Source organism: Astatotilapia calliptera, chromosome 4 (assembly GCF_900246225.1).
Source record: "Astatotilapia calliptera chromosome 4, fAstCal1.2, whole genome shotgun sequence".
Taxonomy (NCBI): domain Eukaryota; kingdom Metazoa; phylum Chordata; class Actinopteri; order Cichliformes; family Cichlidae; genus Astatotilapia; species Astatotilapia calliptera.
Window position 1 is genome coordinate 2,215,270 of NC_039305.1, and position 21,911 is coordinate 2,237,180.

Genomic DNA, 21,911 nt, shown 5'->3' on the forward strand with positions numbered 1-21,911 from the left:
TCTTCTGACTGGCTAAAGTCTGGACGACTGCTGAGGGGCCGTTTTAATTATTTGTGAGCTGTGCTGTCTGCAGAAAGGACGGGATGAAGAAATCTGCTTCTCTAAACCTTAATCAGAGCAAAAAGAGGCTGAACTTTGGCTTAACAGGGTTACATTTACATATTGTTGCCTCATTATTAGAACCAGTAGACATGTTTAATATAGAAGTCTGGCATTATAACAGAAACATGCAGAGTGCTTTAAGTGTAGTTTACAATCCTGCATGAAATGAGGGGTATGTCGAAATTTTTAGGACTGAAAACACAAAAACATTTAAAATGAATCGTCTTAATTCACATTAAAGTTAGTAAAATGATGTCACAGAGAGTGGACATGCCTAATATTGTATCTCAGACCATCCAATTGCACGTGGTAGCCAATCAGAAGAAAGCTGGTTTAAACAGGGAGGAGCTAAATTACTCTGTTTCAGGCAGAGGATGAGCTGAGGGGCTGCACAGAGGCTCGGTTTCAGATAAAGAAGGGTTATTCTGAACTGTGAATCATGCAAAGCTGCTCTGAGGGAGCTGGAAACGAGCTGAACAGGTCAGCTGTAAATCTACGTCATGTTTCTCCTTTAATCAGCGACTCATATCTCTGCAGTTTATCGAGAACTTAAACTCTGACTCTTCTTTATTTGACCTTTCAGGTGACTTGTGCGTTATTTTAGATGAACAGCATTCAGCCCGATCGAGCTTCTATTTTTAGAAGCTTTGCACTAAAACACTTTCAGTGAGAGGCCGAGCACAGATGCTGTTTACTGGGCTGAGATCAGTGAACATTAAACCACCATAAACAAGACTCATCTCATGGTTTGGCTATTCTTAGAGAACATTAGGCTGGTCCTGAGGGTGCTGCTGGAACTACAGTTAATGTGTGTGGTGGAGGAATAATCTGACTCTGGATCAGTGGCGGGCATCATTAAAGGTTAGAAAGGAGACAAAACAAAACCGAGCGGATGGAGAGGGCGCTCCCACCGACCGCCTGAAGAGACGCCACAAAACCTGGAACGAAGCGCAGAGAAAAAACGAAGGAAAAGAAGGCAGAAGCAGAAACTGAGGAGGAAACAAACCACGCAGCGAGCAGAGAGGAAGAAAGAGACAGAGATGAAGCTCTTCAGAGATCTATGAAAGGAGCATCTATTATTCAGCAGCTATGAATCATGGGACAGCGTGCGGAGGCGGCGGTGCAGATCAGAGGCAGAGAGAGAAGAAGACCTGCTGCTTTGGTTCCCGTGGGAGATCCAGTCGGAGGAGTTTAAAACGCAGCGACTCGGAAGACTTCACGTGTTCCGGCTCGTTTCTACACGAGCGGCCGCTCGCGCACGGAGGCCGACGCTGCGCTGACGAGCAGGGCGGGAACACGGACGGCAAACACGAGGCGGACGGTCATTTAATTCCACCCTCGTGGTCGCAGCTTAATTCAATTATCAAGAGCTCACGTTTAAACGCAGTCTGCTGTGTTTTGTATTTCAAACATCAGGAAAACCAGCAGCAGACATCCTGAACACACGTCTGTGCTTCAGTCCTCTGAAAGGACCTGCAGCTCGCTCCCACCTGACCTCTGACCCCCTCAGAGTCAGCTGATTTCTGCTGAGTGGTTTATTTAATGACGCCGTGCAAAGGTAAAAAGTTATCCCAGCAGACGTGTGCGATACGCGGCCACACGTCTGCTTTTTTCTACATTTGACACCGCGGTCGTCTTCTAACTCCGACTCCTTCTGGGTCTAAATTATTAACTACTGCAGTTTTTGTCACTCGTGAAAGGAGCTGATGGTTGTGACGGAAATGAAGGCGAGATTTTATCTTCAGATTGAGACTCTGAGTGGGCGGAAACTGATTTGGTCGCAGTTTATCAAAAACACATTATTGATTTTCTCTGAAATGTGACGCAAACCACAGAATAAAAAATTGCAAACAGCATAAAAAAGGAAGTTAAGCATCCTGAAATGAAACTGTTTATGCTTCCACTGAGAGAAAGGCTTTTTAGATTTTTAACATGTCCCGATTAATGTTCTGCTCTGTGCGACGTCTCAAAAAGTGAAACGAGTCGATTAAAATGAAAATGTTCCTGTCGGCTGACACTTTGCTCTGAGAGTTGGTTATGAAAGACAGCGAGTGACATTCAGAGCGCTCCGATAAACACGGGTCACTGTTTACTATCAATACTGGAAAGTTTCCACTGCAACACGAGCCTGACCAGCCGCTGCGACTGGTTTCCTGTTTGCCCTCATCAGAACTTCAACTGTCACATCATCAACAGCTTCAGAAAGTCTCGGGCGTCGCTGCCTCTCCCCACGAGAGCTCAGGCAGACTGAAGCGTATGGAAACACCTCCGCAGACAGACGTGCGGGACGCCCGCAGCTACAGCAGTCACAGGAGCGCAGTAAGCTAACAGCTGAGGGGACTGTGTGGGTTAAAGATGTGACCGGATGGTTACAATGACTCGCCACCCAATGAAGAGCAGCAGCTGTGCTCGGGTTAAACTCGTGAAAATAAAACCAAACATGTTGTTACACAAAGAGCGGGCGCGACACTCAGCGAAGCCCGAGTGATCGCCGATCCACCAAAATCACCAATCAGCAACCAAAACATAAACACGTGAGCCAATCATGTCGCAGCAGAGCTTCAGGACCGTTTCAGACAGAGCCAAGCTTCATCACAGTAAATATGATCATTTTAATCGGAAACAGCACCCCGATGCTTCAGCGCCGTGTTGGGAAACTTCAAACTGCATTTTAGGCCAAAGAAAAGCTGCGTGCTGAGGCTCTCTGCCCACGCGTTCAGATCTGAGCACAAAAACACTGTGGAGATTTCCTCTGTGCTACTTCTGGCTCCTAATTAACAGTTTGCAGTTTTCAAATCTGCACGATCGGCCGGTTTTCTTTGTCTTCTATGACTTTAAGTTCATTCAATTTGAACTTTTTGCAGTGAAAATCTGAGAAATTCAATGACAGCTGGAACATCTTTCAGCAAAGTTAGTGTGATTTGGGTTTTATTAATCAGTGATCAACTGTGACACTGCAGCCATTAGGGTGACACCATATATTTGCTTCACTTCTTTGTGCTCAATTTAGAGGTTCAGCTGACGGTTGAGTCATAAAAGAGCGAAAAACCACAAATAATCTGTTTAAAATGCAATAAAACCCCAGAAAAGCAGCATTATTTAATGAAAAATCACTCGGTCCCTCGTCTCTGGGTCTCTCAGAATCAGCTGAATTTTTTATGTTCAATAACTTTAGTTTATTTAATGAAACCAAGCAAAATTGTGACTCCCAGCGTCACAGTTTGTGCACGAGTGTGAGAAGACGCATGTATAATGTTCTTAATCCACCCTGATGTACTTCAAGATGCGATAACTCTGAAAACATTCAGAATGTGAAGGCTTCATTAAACGTGCTGAACTTATCGTACGTTGCTGTTTTCAGTGAAACCAACACATGGATTAATGGACTGCAGCAGTGTCACTATCTGCTCCGTTACCAACACGTTTGGGTGGAGCATCGCTTCGAGGCGAGTCTGGATCGGCGGCACGTTGTCAGAGAAGCAGCAGGTGAGCGCAGACGAGACTCTGCTGAGTTAGAAAGGTGCGACACGACAGGTGAGGCGTGAAATCTGAAAAGCACGATGTCAGGAAGGAGTGGGGGGAAAATCAAGTCGCTGAAGCTCTCGGATGAAAAAGAAAACAGATGCACCACTGACACATAACCACACTCCACACTAGAACACCAAATGTGGATCACTCCTCCACTGAAAATAGTCCCAAGCACATTTCCACCTGTCTGAAAACTTCAGTTTGGGTTTGTACATTTGATTGGCTGACTGTCACATGTGAAATATTGAACAACAAACACATTTTCCTTAAAAAATATGTATATAAAAAGCGTGTTTAAAAGTATAATTCATCACATTTGGCTGCATTTAAGCGACAAATGGAGTCCATCAGAAGATCAGAAGCTGAAGGGACTGCAAACTAAAAATAGGAAACTCTTTCTAATTCATGGTTACTGTTGTGCTTTTAGCGATCTATCTGCTGCATGCTCGTTCACTTGGGCTCAAGGCACACTAACAAGTCTGGACTCGGCTCGGGCCGGGTCCTCCAGGGGTTTGTTGGGGGGGTGGGGCCTCTAAACCTCTGTGGATTTATAATATAAAATCACTTTAAAACACGTGTGCTGACAAAAAGCGACTGATCCTTTCTAGTGTTTTGATGGTTAGCTTATCAGTCATAGAACAAAAAATATCGGAGGTGTGGACAGAAAAAGGAAACAGGAAAGGTGTGAGAGTGAAGGCTGCGGTGATGCACAGACACTGAGCGGCGTGCATCATGTAGAGTAACGAAATATGCGTTGGTGAGGGATCTCTGTTCATGTAGTAGCCTCTCCAGCAGGGAGGAGTTTCTGGAGTCTTTTCCTCTTGTTTTAGTGTAAATAAGATCAAAACATTTGTAGTTACTCTCTAAATTTCCTGAGGCACCATTCGAACCCCTCCCCCTTCACCTGCAAAGAACATTAAACACTTGAAACATGACCTCGTGTAGGTGGGAGGTAGCGCTCATGCATCCCTTTATCCATCATTCCTGCTCTTCGGGTTCAGGGATTTCCTCCAGCTAACGACACCCTGCACATCTGTCTCCTGATCCCACGCCCGCTCCAAGCTGCGATCCGGGGAGCGGCGCTTGTTAGGAGATCTTACAGTTGCTGCGGGTGCAGTTCTGCGGCGGGCTCTGCGGCGGACGGATAGACTTGGAGCGCTTCAGGCTGTTGCCTTTGGAGCCGCCGGCTGGGTTGGCCAGCGAGTAGGAGCGTCCGTGCATCATGACGGCATTCATTCCGTTGGCCATGGAGAAGGACTTGAGGTGGGACTTGATTGCGACGGGCAGCGGGAGCTTATCGATGAGGTGGACCGGCGTGCAGGACACGATGGCTCTGCAGCAGAGGTCCTGCAGGCTGAAGACTGCAGAGAGGGAGGGCACAGAGACGAGGTTACCGTCAAACATCCGTTAAGGGAAAATGTCAGGTTTTAGATAAATGCTTTTTATTACCGATTTATGAACAGATTGTAACAAAACTAGAGAAATCAGACCTCTTTCGACTCTTATTGCCTCGAATAAACTGAGGACTGACACACAGGAGGAAGCTCAGACTGAAAGAGGCGAGTTTCAGCACACTGAGCCCGACTCTGTTCTCTATAAAGTCTCAAAGGACGTGCAGGACATCACTTCCCACTGCTTTATACTGTAATTACACACGAAGGAGACAGAGCGATGACAGGAATGAGCTCAAATTAATTAGTTTGAGCTTGTGTGGCGATATGACATCCATCTGCTGATGGGCTCCACAGTGCTTCACAGACTCATTTTCTCTTGCTCTCGGCGGTAGTGAAAATCCAGTTTAAGTGCAGTTTAACAACCCATCTTTCCTCACTTTGATGACCCCAGCTCCACATCCACCCACCTCTGTTGGGCCTCCAGAACTTCTCCATGCCATGCCTCATGAGGACGATGCGCGACAGCTCCGTGAACGACTCGATGACGTTGAAGTTGCACAGCGGGCTCACTTCAAAGAAGGTCATGCCATTCTTCTCGGCGTACGCCCTCGCCTGCTCGGTGGGAACTTGCCGCTTGAAAGCCAGATGTAAACGGTTACCCACGAGGATCCGAGGCACGCCTGGGGCATGCTGGGAGAAAAAAAAGTGAGATGATGTTTGAATTGGATTATTGGTGCTTTTTGCAACTTTAAGTCCCTGAAAGTAAAAAGGGGTTTTGCAAGTTAAGCACAGGACGTCAGCATGCAGCGCGTACCTCTCTCTAATTCATCCCAGTCTGTTCTGCAAACTGAATGAAACATGACTGCAGTGACCGTCACCACTAATCTGTTTCTTCTCAGAGTTTCTGCTCACTTTTCACACTCAGACCACCTCCAATGACGTCATCTACCTTTGCCATTGGTACAGGTGTTCCACAGGGACCTATTCTTGGTCCTCTTTTATTTATCATATTATTTAAAAGTACTCAGCTATTCACGTATATAAAACTTCTGTAACTATTTCAGACTCTGGATGGATGTCATTAGTACAGGTGTTCCACAGGGAAGTATTCTTGGACCTCTTTTATTTACTCTATTACATCTTTGACTCAAAAACGAATGCACATTTTTACGCAGATGACACTGCGTTATATACCACTGGATCTTCCCTTATCCTGATGACTGCAAAACTACAGCCTGCTGATACATTAAAGAAATATTTCAGCAAATGTAAATGTGTTCTAAACTACGATAAAACTAATCACGTTATTGGTGAGGTCACTAAAAACCATAATTTGGTCTATACTCAAACCCTTCATGGTATTAAAATGTAAAAATTTGATTGGTGTAAAGACCTCGGACTCAGAGTCGATACCACACTGACTCATGTGGAACACCTACCAAGAAAACTGAAGATTAAGTTGGATTTTGCTAAAGAAATACATCTTTTTCCCCTTTTCCGAGGTTGTAAGATCATTCCACAATCTAAAATTTATCTGGACTTGATTGTGGCGATGATGTTTGTATTCATGTTTGGCACATCCTGTCGCCATCGTCTTTAGGTGTTTTCCACTATTAGAAACACCATCTCATATGCCACCGGCTCTTCCAATGATCCCGCACGATAAATTTGCAACCTACAAATTTCTCTGTGATGGTGATATTATTACTGTACTGTATATGAAGAAGCCAGATGGTCCTGCTTAGCAGCACTGCATGATGTTTATTTATAAGACTACTTCATCTTACATCTGAGCCCCTGCTGTTGCGTTTAAATATAATAACACTGTCTGGTCACAGGACACTTCTAACATTAGTTGGACGTTTTACTCACACTGAAAACTGGATTTAAATACTTTGCAAACCTATAAGTGAGCAACAAAAACACTGGAACATGTATTTGTCTTTCCCCTTTTGCACATCCTTTTCTTAAGTGTCGGTGTCCCTTAAAATTAGATCTCAAAACTGACCTGTTAAAATAAAGAACACTACTACTACAGAGAAAAAGAAGAAGAAGGTGATTGGTTCAGTTTCTCTGTTTGTTAGCTGGACAGCTCAAAACATTATGCTTGAAAATTTTAAAATCAAACTGACTCAGGAGTGATAACCATCTTAGAAGGACTCTTTACCATTGTGAGATTATCTCATTTTGCCCTATCGTTGCAAATACAATCACATTGAAACCTTCTGGGACTTTTCTCCGCTCTTTAACCACATTTAGTGGCAGATGCATCGGATTCATCCTCGCAGGCTGATCGTGTCTCGTCTTGCGGCTGAATTCACAGATTTTCTGCTGGCTGTGCAAATCATGATGTGTGCAATTTAGTAATAGTATTAGTATCCTCACAGCAGCAGGATTTAAATTTCATTGATGAGGTTATTTGACCAGAACGGTTCTCATTAATCAACAGGAGAAGAAGGACAGAAATGTGAGTCATCACCTCTAATCTGAGATCAGTTTTTAAAAAAGGGAAAATGAGATGAAATGACAATACTGTTGTAAGGAGACAGAAGCACAGCAGAGGATTCAGAAAAATTATGTGTCAGCATCTGTTGTGCAGTTCTTAAGAATGTGGTCACGGCCAAAAGTTAAAGGCTGTGACTTTTCATTAGACCCGGTGCTTTTTGGTGCAAATGAGACTCAAACAGCACTCAGATGAACTGTTAAAAGTATTTCCTGTCTTTAATATGTACTGATTTATGTATATAAACATTTAAAGCTTCAAACAGGAAATGCTGACTGACTGAGCCAGAACAGAAGCTTGTTTTTGTTTTTCATACCCAGAAGTTGCAAATCCACACAGCACAGGAGCTGATTGGTCTACAACGTTATCATAACTACTCTGGTAGCTGTAGGCATCACAGATTTGGGGGTTTCAGGACTTGCATTAGACGCACTGCAGACTTTCAGGAAATCTGAATATTTCAAACTTTTTAAAGCTGAACGTCCGTCATTAGGGACCTGCTGCATCATCATCCCTGCACACTTTGCTGTGTTACAGTTTTTTCTTTCCTCTTCTGTTCCTGCAGCATTAGATTTTATCTTTCATCTTGCAGGGATTATCTTAGATTAGTTAAATCTTACACTTTAACTTCGATGCTGAGAAAACATATATGAGTAAGCAGTGAGTTACTTTGTATGTGTGTGTCCTTCCTGCTGATTTGGAAACAAAGAGGATGTCCTCTTTGTCTGTGTGTGTGTGTGTTGGTAATTTTGGCCTTTGGAATGTGCGTTCCCGTTTGGCCTTTCCTGCTCCACCTCCACAGAATTAAACACTTTTAAGGACAGAAATAAAAACGAGATAGTCGACTCAAGAATCTCTGGAAGGTGAAACATAAACAGATGACAACTGATGACAGTTTGCTGGCTGTAAACTGATTACATTCAAATATTTGATCACCAATTTTCTGCAACAAATGTTGCACCAGATTTGCCTGAATATATGTTTAGATGTTCATATATTATTTTTTATCCTTTTTCCTCTGATGTTCACTGGTTTGTGTTACGGCTTGTTTATAGGAATCTCTATAAAGGACTCGGCCAAGAAAGGCTGCAGTTCCTCTAACGTCCAGCAGAGGCTCCAGCAGTTAGTCACTCCCCAGAGACTCCCGACAGAAATAAACATGTTTACAGCCTGACACAGAAACGGTTTTGTCTCTACAGATAATTTCTCCTTCATAACAACAGTACAGGAGGAGAATGTTTTTATAACTCACCTGTTTACATCTGAAATCAAAGTAAGAGCATCAATTAAAACTAAATAATCATTTTAAACACAGCAGGACATGATGTAGAAAAGAAACCAGGCTCAAAGTGTGTGCAAACTCTTTATGCTAATGCAGAGAATAACTCAGGTGTAGGTCACATGGTCAGACTGGATTCATTAGAAACAAAGCCAAACTCTCAAACGCTCACCTCATCGATCTCTCTGATCCACCTGTCGATGCCGTCGAAGGACCACCTGTTGGTGATGTCATACACCAGCAGGATCCCCTGAAGAGAGACAAACGATGTCAGCGTGCAAACTCCAGCAGCATTTAAATGAATGCAGCTGTTTGCTCCTCACCTGAGCTCCGCGGGAGTACGAGCGAAAGATGGTGCAGAACCTGCCCTGTCCCGAGGTGTCCCTGAGGAAAGGCAGCACATTAAACACTCAGGTCTGTGCAGCTGCAAGCAGATAAATCCTTCTTCTGCTTTCGGGGTAAACAGCACAAAGCAGCAGGCTTCAGCCAACAGGACGGAAATCTGAGCCGACTTCTTTTTGGGGGTTTCAGATTCAGCAGAGCCAGCGATGGTCCTCCAAACTGAGGCAAAAACATGCAACTCAATCCCCTTCATCCCTCTATCTACAACACTTTCAGCCTGCTCGCGCTCTGACCCAAACCCTCCATGATCTGCCGCAAATGCCACAAATTTATATCAAAACGTGCAACTTGATCAAAGATAAGAGTGCTTTGGTCTTTGGTTGTGAGTCGCTTTAAGTATTTTTTATAAAATGAGTAAACGACTGCACTTTTTTCCACCACTGAAGTGATTTTGAAACCATCTTAAAGAGTGAAAGGTCCCGCCTACTTTGATGGTTTCCTGGTAAAATACTTCTGAGCGCACCAAAGTTTAAATGGGTCACGGAGCTCTGAGGGAACGGCTGTTTGGATCTCTCTCAGGCTTTTTCACAATTGCACTTTAAGTTTTGAGAAGATTCGAGTTTTCCCTTCACTCTGCATTCCAGGGTGATGACATCCACTCCAAGTTCTCTGCCTGGAGATTACTCTGGGGGAAAAAATGTCTTTCCCATTGTTTCACGCCCGGACCCTTCCCCTCCACAAGCACGAGTTCTACATCGACGCGCCGGCATTTTTCTCCTCTTTCACCTAATGTTAGAAAGGAGTTACTGTTATGACACAAACCCCAGAATGGAGTGCGTGCCCAACAAAACTTCCACAGGGACGCATTATAAAACAGCTCCCAAACTTCAGCTGGAAATCAGAAGCAAATTTAATGCTTCAATAACAACTACACTGGGGATGAATCCACCTGGTTAACTATACTCATTATCTAACAAATAACACGGCTGTACTGTGCTAACAGACTGCTCAACGAGCCGATGCCGGCAGGAAGGTCAGATCCGACCTCCAGCTCTCTCAGTCCTCATACAGACGCGTCCCCGGGCAAGACGATCAATCCTAAATTGCTCCTGATGCGCCGATTTGAAGTGTGAGTGACACAGAACAGGCTCTTAAAAGCAGGGAAGAAAGTGCTGCATTAAGGTGTGTGTGAGCTCTTGAACGTGGCTTGTAGTGCAGAAGCAGTAAAAGTAGAAAAGCATAATAAAACTATCAGTGCATTTACGGCTCCCTGTCATCCAAACATGGGTTCAATATATAAATAAAAGACAGCCAGACGGTAACGACGATGGTGGTGGGGGCTTCAGTGTTTAGACCCAGTCTGTGGTCAGACTGGGTCTTTGTTTGCATCGAAACCTGTGACGTTCGCTGTATCTCACACACTGCATTTCCAACCCACCACTGTGTGAAGTGTCTGTGAGGAAGTTCCTACTACAGCGAGCGGCAGCAGGACTGCACATTCCTACAACTGCATGCACACAGACTTAAAATATGGTAAATCTAAGGACGTCTGAGCCGTGGGCACAAGATAACAATAGACTCAAGGCAGTTTAAATGACATATAATCAGTGCAGGCTGTGGGTTTGGCTCAAACTCAGAATCACTTTATAGTTCTGACTGGTTTATTCTCCAACACAGTAACTTATTTATTCAGATACTCTGCAGGTCAGACGTGAGTCTCACACAGAGCTGTACACACCAGAGAACTCATGATTCTCAGATTTATGCAAACCGGATTGACACATGGAATGAGAATAAAATCTCTTTTTTCAGGTTTAAAAAACAGCTGCTCCGCTTTTCCAAGCAGCATCAGTCCATCTACGCGCTGCCGTCTGAGAGGATCATCTGTTGTGCAGCGTACCAGAAAACAAACATTTTCTGGCTTCTTTACGCCTGCACACCTCCAACTTCACGAACTGCATCCTTACTGAAGTGCTTCTAAAAAAATCCCAAATGTTCATAAAACAGCTGCATGCTGATGGTTTTCCCAAGGAAAATAGTCCCTGTGCTTGTTGGGGACTATTTTCAGCAGCAGATTAATCCACGTCTGGTGCTCCGGTGAGCATTCGTGGCACCAGGACGGCGTATGTGGGCTTGAGTCACAGTAAACTAATGAGGGGACATGTAAACAATGGACAACATGGAGCCTCGTGGCTCAGAATAACAAACGGATTCTTGTTAGGTGAAACAATTTCATGTTGTGCTTTTGGTCTTATCGTGGATTTGATGGTAATAATAATCCCAGAAGTTTTCAGCATCTGCTGTTTTCCAACCCAGAGACTCAGAGGAGCCCGAGTCACCACACAGGAAAAAAAAGGACGCTGAGGATGAAGGGGAAAAAAAAGAGGAAGAGGAAGAGCGGGATATTGACACTGTAAAACAGCGAGGAGAGGAGGCGAGACTGAGGCAGCAAAATAAAGATCCTGCATCACGCAGCTGCCTTCAAACTTCTTTCTTCACACAGAAGACGAGGCGTCGGTTCCCCCCTCAGGAGTCGAATTCCTTGCCCTACTTCCACCAAACAGGCCTCGCCTAGCACTGCAGACAAATACGTGAATCTGCTGCGACTCCACAGATACAGGATTACGTCACCGGCATGACAGCGTGCAAAGAGACCGTGCACGTGCACCTCGCAGCTTTAAAATCATGGCAGTTATGAAAGCTGTGAGCTGAAAGTACGGGCACGTGACAGAAGGGCTGAGACACGGAAGATGATAAGAAAAAACTCAGCGTGGGAAACAGATCTGACTGTAGTGCCAGTAAAGCTGTCTTCATTGCAGTGAGATTCCTCTTTATCTTCAGAAACATCTACTGGACCATCTACTGGCAGGTGGAGGTGCTGTTTACTTCCTCCTAAGGAAATGACTTCACCTGTATGGGAGTTGATGCGAGCTGGTTTCCTCCTGAACTGCCTCTCTCCTGGAGGCTGCTAGCTATTCATTGGCTTTGGTTTGATTGTGCAGCTTCACGTTAGCGCCCGTTCTCTGTGGTCTGCTAGTTTCTGTGCTGTTGTAAACAAAGCGAGGTGGAAGACGGTTCTGCAGTACTTTGACACAGAAGCTGTAATCCAGTCCACTTATTACTGACCCACTCTCTGTACAGGCGTGATGATGCTAGCCACACAGCGTGTGATGCTTTGCATGGTGTGGAGCGCCACAGACGACTCACAGTTTGTACAGGTGATGTTTGGCCTCGTCCCTGCTGTTGTAAGTTTAGAGTCTTTACTTTCAGACCCATCGTTAAAGTCTGTTTTTACTCCAGTTTAAACTTAATCTGTTTAATATAATCTTCTTCTATTTGTTCATTTTTACAAATTTAAAAACATTCCCTTAAATGTTAATCTGCCTTTGCTCCCCTCACTTCGGCTCATCTCCTGTTGCTTTTAAACGAGCTACATAAACAGTAACTGAGTCACATGCCTCACTTCTTCTCTTCATTCCCTCCAACTCTGTGTTCAGACTTAGAGACAATAAAACTGTTTTTCCAAACACAGAAAACAGAAAGAAAAAAAAAACTGCTATCAATAAAAACTTTTCCCATTCCTCACTAAACCAAAGGCATGCTCCATTTCTGCTTTAATGTGACCAAACTCTGGCTTCAGGCCACAGACACATACTGCAGGATTTTAGAGTGGATGCAAGAAAAAATACAAAAATAAAACCGTGTCCTTACCACAGCTCCAGCTTCACTCTCCTGCCGTCCAGGAGAATAGTGGTGGTTTTGTAGTCGATACCTGGACAAGAGGAGAGCGAGAGATGGACATTAGGGAGATAGAAGCACAGAAAACGATAAAAATCAATCAAGTACAATACTCAGTCAGAGAGAGGCTGGAGGAAGTGACTCATCATCACCATGAACACTTGAAACACGACGCAGACGACCGTGACGTTCTTTAAAAATGTCCCAACCACGTGTTTAGGAATGATAACAAACACAACGCCGCTCTTTCATGGCTCTGATTCTATATCTAAACAGTGTATTTCATATGGCTTCAGTTGCATAACAGAAAATATCAACTCCTAAATAATCAGGTGGCAGTTTAACGCTTTGCTGTGCTGCCATAACGTTGGGACTGAAAGCTTCACCTGATCCTTCAGCTGAGTTTACGTTTTAGCCATTACACCTTCATCCGTCCATCACAAAATGCCGTGACAAACTTTTGCGTGTGACCTGTAACGAGCCTTTACACACCACGTTTACCGTTTAGCCATTGTGATGGAGGCGGACTGTGGCGCGGCGCCACACACAGCTAACAGCTCGTTCTGTTCTGTCCTTGTTGTTCAGCTCTGCTCTGACAAACCTGTCAGACCGCTACACCTGCCACCCCACCGCGCCACGTCTGGACATGTTCCTGAGGTTTGCACTGAGCCTGCTTCCACCTGAGGCCTCACAGGTGAGCCACTGAATACTCCGATTCTCACCTCTGATAAGATGTTTATCTTTTCGCTCAACAGGTTCTCGTGTCACTAAATGGTTTTTGTGTTTTTATCCTGGAGTCTAATTAGCTTTGCATGATTCACAGTTTAAAATAATCCTAAAGGCTGACCACAGACTGGATTATGATCAGGGATGTTTCCTGACTGTGGATCTATAAGGTTATTTGATAATGAAAGTTCTCACTTCAGACACCGCCACCAAACCTCTCCTGGAAGAAGTTATTTGTGTTTGGTATGTTCAGCCTTTAAAGAGCAGAAGCACACAAACGGGTCAGCCTGGAGCTCTGATAAGAAGGGCGAACACTGTAAATAAGGACTCTTTGTTTCTCAGTAAAACTCTTTGAAACTCATGAAATTCTCATGAATGTTCTTCACTGTACCACAGAAACATGTAAAAGTATTCACACAGACAAGTCCTGCGTTACATTCCCACAGTTTCACTTTTCCTCGCTGCCCTTTAAGGCAAAGCTCAGCGAATCTTCAATCCACAGCCATTATTAACACTAATGAAAGAGACAATAGCTCTATCAAATGTTACTGTGTCAGCCTCCGGCGGTTAGCAGGACCACATTACTAAGATCTTCCAATTTTCCCGGCAACATCAAGCTGCTGCCGGGCTAAAGTGCTGAGCTCAGGCTGGCCTAATTGAATCGGAGCGAGTGCAGGGCTTCGTAGCGAGCGCTTCCTTCCCCCTCATATCCAGGGTGCACTTAGGACATCCCAGATAATCAATAGCTTCTCTAATGTCTCAGCTGAAAACTGCTTCTATTCTGGGAACGGACTCACTTTGTGGGAGAGACGTGTGAAGCTTCAGGCTTTCAGCTTTTGCTCAGACCGCGTCGAAGAGGCTTTGACATGGTCGCAAATGAGAGCGCCTCATCTAAAAGCGCTGCGCAGTTAAACTCTTTCCACCAGAAACTAAACACAAGCCGACATGCTGCAGACTGCTCCTGTCTCATTCACAAGTCCAACACAATGAAAATGCAGCTTGATGCATCATATTTCAGTTTAATGCGCACTTCCATCTGTCATTTATAAAACCTGCAGACATATCACATTACCAGCCCTGACCATACTGCAGGAAAACACTGATGGACCAGCTGCGCAGTTCATCAGCTGCTTTCACCTGAACCTTCTTCCGTTTTACACCATCAGAGAGTGATCATAAATACTGCATCTCCCAGCATCTCAGGAATCGTGCCACAGGACGAAGCTGCCTGTTGCCACTCAGCAGCATCACGGAGACCCTCCCTCAGTTCGTGTGTGTGTTTGGAGATGGGTACACTTCAGCCTCTCTAAGCCAGATTAAATGTTTCACTGCAACAGCTGCAGGTGATAAAACCCTGGCTGTGACGGGGGTCCTCTCCTCCACTTGATCCCTTCACTTCCAGCCAGTTTGAAAAACAGACGTTTCCCAGAAACAACAACAGTGAGCATAGAATAAATAAATCAGACAAACTCCAAGTCCCACTGTGGACTGAAGCTGGTGGAGTCTGCTCTGCTGGCTCAGTGTGAGCTCGGTGTAGCAGCACATAAACCAGTTCTCCACCTGCTAGTTGGAGATTCTCTCCATCTTACAGATCAGAACTGCCCTCGCCAGCTGCAGTCGATGCCCGTCCTATTGCAGGACTGGGAACTAATTAACACGGAGGACCACGGACTGAAGAACAGACGCCTACCCTGGTATATATCATAACTGTTTCTACCATCAGAGAGGAAACAGCTTTGAGGTTTTGGACCAACTTCTTAGAGAAGGAAGCAGTTTTTGCATTAAAAAACAACAAAAAAAAATCCACTCAGGACTGTTGCTAGCTGATCAGATGACAGATGAAATGTTTGTTGCTGCCCTGCTGTCAGGCCAGCTCCTAAACAGTCTGTAAAAGAGGAAGCAGCCCCATTTGATGAGAGGAAGATCAAAAGAATTCAAAGAGCTTCATTAAATATGGAGTGCAGAGTGGATCGCAGCTTCGATGGGGATGTTTGTGCCGACGGAAGCGCTGCTATTGATTTCCATCCCTCTGGCAAAGGCAGGCTAGAGTGCCTGCGAGGACCCTGAATATTTCAGAAGGGAAAATCAGGACAGATTTTGATTGGATAACGCTGTCCTCAGGCTGTGATTAGCTGGCTGTCGGGTTTGGGGGTGCCAGCTGGATAGACCGGTCTGTCACATTTCCTGCTCTGTCATTAGAGTTTGTGTGCTTTATCGATCACAAATCAGACGTCCATCAACGGCACAGAAGATACAAAGACATGTCTGCGATGCACGAGAAGACGGCGACTGTTTTCATTATCAAACCGATTATAGATCGAACAGTTCACAAACCCACCGTTTCATCCATACCGCAACCTTCTTCTCTGGTGAGGATAACTGGAGTTCACAAATCTATGCATGTGTTCATGCTGAGGGTCTCTACAAACAATCCTTATGAACTGAATGATAACAAGGAATAATAAGGAATTAGGGTTTAACCTTTTTTTTAAACTTATTCTAGTTCAAACAAAGCAGAAGACAGAAGGTCACAACAGTGACGAGCACATTAAAACCAGATCTGGGAATTTCCAAACATCTGGGGATAAATGAAGTAAATCTTTTTATTCATCAAAATGACTTCCATCCTTGCTGGATGTCATTAGTCTAATTTCTTTGAACTATATCCCAGTGATGCTGGAAGAACTGCGTTTAAGCCGACCAGCCAGAAGGAGGAGGCTGTTCCAGCGTTTAGGAGCCTCAAAAGCAGCTAGACGAGTTAACCTGATGATCAGACTGCTGGAACACGGTCTCAGAAAGGCTGCTTTGCAAGCTCGAGCCGTGTCGGGTAATTAACGACATTTTAAAATGATTTCACTTTGAGGCAATAAAGAGAAGCAAAACATGGCTGACGTTAGTTCTAGTTAGCGGCACAGCTGCTGTGCATTAATAATTTCTAAGAGGATTTCAAATAATTTCCCCTGATCTGAGATATGCTTCATGGCTGATAACAGCAGGCTTTAGCAGAGAAGACAATTAAAAAAAGCTGAAAAGACATCTCAGCGCATCAGTTAGACAAATGAGGCTCTTAAACCTTTCTTATTTCAGTGCACAACAATGAAATATCCCCCCAGGACTCGACCAAGCTCAGCCCTCCATTGTGTTATTATTATGATGGACTGGTTCACTTGACAGCATCACTGCTGCTGCTTGCAGGCCGGCTCATTCTCTTCCTCCTTATCTTCTAAAGTGACGGCGGGTTTAGCGCGAGGAACAAAGAACTGGAAGGTAAATGAAAAGTTGAAGCTGGACTAACAGACTGACACAGTGCTGGAGACGCACTCTCACCGGGTAATTAGTCATAATTAATGCTCGTTTCCATCTGAAGCTTTAAAGCATTTTGATGGTCGTGATTTTTTAAATGTAAAAGTTTGTCACTTTGTCTGTTTTTAAAGGTGGTTTAAAGCTTTTATAGCACCTATATTAACAGAACAGGCTGTCGTCAGCTGGATTCATACTAGTTTACTCCTCCAGTCTCCATCTGCTCCACTCTGTGTGCGAGGAGGTGCACTCGCAGTGAGACTGAGAGCCGTGAAACTAATGAGGCCAAAAATAACAACAGGGATACTCTCACACTGAGATGAGTGCATTTTTCACTTTACTTGTTATCATTTATTTCATTAATAAACATCAAGTTGACTCTAATGACAAAAACGTGACTCCCATTTTCTTCTTCTTCTGACTGAAATACCAGCTTATTGAATGTACCCTGGTATTGAATTGGTGTCTGCAGATACTGAAGCAAAGCCGCTGGCATTGTATCGGAAACAGAATAAATTGGATCAGTGCACCAACTATGTATACGCCCCAGGTGGCACTCTTCAAAGAAGGATAACAGGAATGACTGCTCATCCCTCAGCTGACCATGTCCACAAAAAGTATAATACCTTGATTACAGACGGACAGCTGGAGACCCAACGGCTGAGCGCTCCTTCCCGCTATACTTCTAACGGAGTTAGACGTTAGCGGAAGTTAGCTCGCTAGTTTCGCTAGTTACCTAAACATGATATAGCATGTTCTGACTGAGAGATTTCTGAAAAAAAATCAAACGTACAGCTCTGTTATCACTTCCAACATAAATGAAGACAGGAAACTAAACAGCAGTGACATTTGTAGGGTTACTGAAGTTGGGCTAGCTGGTATATAACGATGTGCTACGTGATCGCTAGCTACACAGCTATGTTAGCATAACATAAACAGTGAAACTTTTTTCCCCTCGATAAAAGTTAACGTGAAGGTTCCTGATGGTTAGGGACAAATGCAATCGCATGGCAGGATGCTGTAAACGGACCAAACTTCAGTCAGAACAACTGAGATAATCCATCCACAATACGAGGTTAGTCATTAATATACTGCAACAACATGGGAACAGAGCCGCTGTGATAGAATTCAACATTAATGAATCAATGGTACAGAAGTGGAGGAAGCAAGAAGAATGAGTTTAATAAAGTTTGATTTATCTGACTGCTTTGTTTTGCTTAATGTGCCTTATAATCCCGTGCACCTTATGGTCCGAAAAATATGTACTGCACACTGCAGTTTAATGTTGCAAAGCTCCTCTTTTTAACTTCAGTGGATATTATACATGGTTAACTCAGGATATGTCAGCACATTTCTACTGGAGATGCCTTTTGGTTAAACTTTCATCAAGGAATTTGCATTTGCACTGTTAAATGTTTATATAACTTTAATGCACATAAAAAACAGCAGCTTGTTTAAGTGAAAATAAATGGATGGTTTTTTTGCACTAGTAAAGTTGTGAAGTTGTATTTTGTGGTGGCACGAGTGGCCAAAATGACACCAAAGTGCGCCTTGTGGCAGTGACAAGGATGAAAAAGGTGAGTATAACAGGCGCCACTGTCATGACCTTAGCTTCATCCCAGGTTACGTTCTGTGAGTTTCTGTTTAAAGACTCCTGGTTTCCACTGACTCGTCTGACAGTATGCTCTAAGTGCAACAGAGAGTTAGGAATACATTTTATACATGAAACCTGTTCAGTTATATTTTATTAATGCCATCAGATGAAGCTGTGCAGCAAAGTTCCAGCTGAAAATGCTTCCCACTGTGTCGGGAATTTGCATGTATGCTGTTGGTGATGAATGAGTCATAAAAATGTTTTCATGTTTAGTCTGTTTCACACTTCTGGAGCTGCAGTTAGTTGATCAGAGATCTATTAGAGAGACATTTATTTCAGTTACACCTCACTGAACTCCTACACTGAAGGTGAGACCTTCTGACCTCCATAGCAGCTCAAAAACAGCTGATGTTGTTAAACTAAAACACGGCCGGCTCTGTTTTTTCCCCCACAGTTGGCCGCCGCTGAAGGTGTTTAGGAATAAGAAGAGGAACTACGCTCACTGAATAATAACCTGTTTTTACACTGACATCAGAGAAAGCATTGTTTATCCACTATGTGCAACAACAATGCGCACACACATCCATGACCGCCTGACTCACTGCTGTGTTGTGAAGTTCAGTGTATGTGAATGTGTCATTGTACGCTCTCCACAGCAGCAGCGGTGGTGGCGTGCGCAGCTTGTATGTTCAGGACTTCAGTGATGAGCCAGCAGGAGCCCGATCAGCTGAGGTGGGAGTGACTCACCACTACTGTAAGCGTAAGGGGACTCTGCAGATCCATCCTGCAGGCTGTCCAGGATCTCGCCTTTGCCCACGTCGCTGTCTCCTACCAGGAGGAACTTCAGCAGGTAGTCGTAGCTTTTCACTGGGCTGCCCTGGCTGCCCATCCTGTCTCACATGGAGGTCGAGGGAGTAGTCTCCAAGAAGCTGAAGGGGAAACCAAACAGCACCCTTACGCGTTGCTATTCCCTGATACACAGTCTGTTATGCCATGAATGTCCCGCATGCGGGTCTGGGAGTCTTTGTTTTGCCTGCTAACAGTCTTCAAAACTGTAGGTAGTTTAATTTCAGGCAAAGAAAAAAAATAGGAAAAAGGGGGTCACAGTCTCAGAGGAATGTCCTGTTTGGCTGCCAAAAATGTGGTTGTGGAAAGTAAAACATTGTTTAAAGATAAGAGCAATAATAGTTTTGGGAGGGAAGAAAAACTGGCACTGACAACTTAAAATTATGTTTAAAAAAGAACAAAAGACTTTTCTTTGCGAGATTAAAGATTAAAGCACATATTTAAAGTGTAACTGGAGCTGTGGAATGATTGTTGTAGTTGCAAGAAAATATGATTACTGTCTGCTCTTACTTTAAACTAAGTCTAGCAGCTGTTGCTTATTTTTAAAGCAGATCTTTTTTGTGACACATCAAACTCTCAAACCTGGAGGGTGTCTTTTTGTTGTCATTTCAGCGCAGCTTTCCGGCTAACAACAGACTAGCCCCAGCCCCGCTAGCTAGCTTAGCTATTATCCCTGCTGCTGCTATCCCAGACTGCTAAAACAGTAATCATATAACGACACCAAAGCGCTAATTTTAGCCATGCACAGGTTTAGCTTATTGAATAACTTTCTACAGAATAAAACAACGATGTTGCTTTGTAACAGGCAGCTAACCGCGGCTGGGCTTCAGCTGGAGTCCGAGTGATTTCAGGCCGCCTGGATGGCTTTCTTCAGACCGAGATGACAAAGATTCCAGTAACTTCACTGTAATCCAGAAAATTCCCACATCTGTGGCGGAATCAAAAGGCCGCGGAGCATCTACGTCCAGTCCAAATCTCTGTGAGTGATCTCAGTCCGTGCTGTTTCCATTTTTCTCCATTATCCTCAGTCATAACCACACATAAAGCCCCTCAGTGCTGCTCACGGATACAGCGACGACTGACCGAGTTCAGCGCTGACAGATCCGTGCTCTCTGCTGTCCCCGCCCACCTACAACATCGCCCCGCCCATTGGGTCCGCGCCGACACGAGCCGCGGCTTCCATTGGACAATGGAAATACCCATCAACGCGTGCTGTCAACGCCGCGCAGATGGCGCTGAGAGAATGTGCACAACAAAGATGATTCATTTCTCTGTGAGTGTAAACAGAACAAAGGCAGAAAATTCTCATCACGTGGGACAAACTGGATCAAATCAAAGCTGCGCCCCGTCAGTGAGAAAAACAGAAAATAACCGAGGAAACAAGCAGAAGGACGAGAAATAAATACATGCATAAACGGTATACTTCTGTATTCTTTTCAGTGCGTGCAGACTGCAGTATGAAAAAGAAATCGATAGGAAAATGAATATGGACGAAATTAGGTTAAAGAGTAAAACAATATATAAACAAATATATGAATGCATAAATAACACCGTACCACTTACTTATTTATGTATTAATATTTTCTCTTCATTCCACCACTTATTTCTTTGTTTATTCAGTTCAGCAAAACTATAAAGAGAAGATATATAAGATATTTTTAACAGAAAGTGATTTTTTTTACAAAGTGGAAGGTGGAATATTATATAGATTCAAGATTCTTTATTTCTCACATGCATAGTCATACAAGCACAACACACAGTGAAATGTGTCTGATAAGAACAGACACTACCACTAGATATTTAAAGTATTATATTATTTATTGTGTATTTATTGTGTTTTGTTACTTAGAATAGAAAATCAAATAAATGAATGGGGTCAAATAGAAAAACACCAAAGTAAATAAATAGGAAAATTAATCCAGTAACTTATAGTTAATGTTCATCTTGCTGCATTTAATAACATGTGTTGTAATTCTGCCACCATCATGTGTTGCTGGGTTTATGCACCAAAATTCACATCCTTTTCTGTTTTTTTATTCATTAGGTATTTGATTGGCACTTTAGGGCCTCCGTATGTTTGTGTAAGATCATTTTTATGGGGGGATTTGGGGAAATCCCGTTTGCCTTCTTGCAGTCTGTATGAAAAAAGACAATCGGCTCAGTTTAATCTCTGATTATTTTCGGACAAAACAGGCTAAACTCAGATTAAAAGACATGAAAAACTGCATCAAATCTTTCATGTGACTCATCAGACAAAACTCCCTGAAATGCTGGACTGTTCATAAAACACGCAGTTTTTTACATTTCCTATAAACAAAGAGTATTTAAAACAATAACAACTGAAAGGGAAATGTTTGTGGAGAGTGTCATAATCTGCCCTGTTACTGATTATTTTTCAGTTTTCACTGTCGTAGGGGAGCAAAATACATTTGGACCATTTCCCAGAATATAATTCATGTTGTGTAACCACGGTAGGAATAATATTATGAAATGTGATGTACAGTAGTGGGCTGAGAGTGTGTTTGATTATGTGTGTCAGGCCTGTTTTTATAGCACCAT

The 21,911-nt window shown here is 43.7% G+C and overlaps 1 protein-coding gene across 2 annotated transcripts; it reads right to left on the minus strand.

The window, feature by feature from the left end:
- Window positions 1-173: 173 nt before the first annotated feature.
- Window positions 174-20,892, minus strand: rab40c (RAB40c, member RAS oncogene family). Of its 2 annotated transcripts, XM_026163967.1 has the most exons (7): window positions 20,167-20,892; window positions 19,254-19,435; window positions 12,860-12,920; window positions 9,130-9,190; window positions 8,979-9,056; window positions 5,492-5,714; window positions 174-4,991 (listed from the first exon to the last, which is right to left on the minus strand). In XM_026163967.1, exons 2-7 carry the CDS (start codon window positions 19,393-19,395, stop codon window positions 4,717-4,719), a joined length of 840 nt encoding a protein of 279 aa, XP_026019752.1. In that variant the 5' UTR covers window positions 19,396-19,435; window positions 20,167-20,892; the 3' UTR covers window positions 174-4,716. The 2 variants fall into 2 exon arrangements, with proteins under 2 accessions (XP_026019752.1, XP_026019751.1); XM_026163966.1 differs by having other exon boundaries at window positions 19,254-20,892.
- Window positions 20,893-21,911: the final 1,019 nt, after the last annotated feature.

What these genes read in the sequence shown, in the direction of transcription:
- rab40c (XM_026163967.1), bottom strand. Translation starts at nt 19,395, where the DNA reads ATGGGCAGCCAGGGCAGCCCAGTGAAAAGCTACGACTACCTGCTGAAG. An exon ending in GGATCAGAGAGATCGATGAG is followed by an intron (nt 5,715 to 8,978) that starts GTGAGCGTTTGA and finishes TTTTTCTCCCAG; the next exon opens with CATGCCCCAGGCGTGCCTCG. An exon ending in GTTCTGGAGGCCCAACAGAG is followed by an intron (nt 4,992 to 5,491) that starts GTGGGTGGATGT and finishes CCCTCTCTGCAG; the next exon opens with TCTTCAGCCTGCAGGACCTC.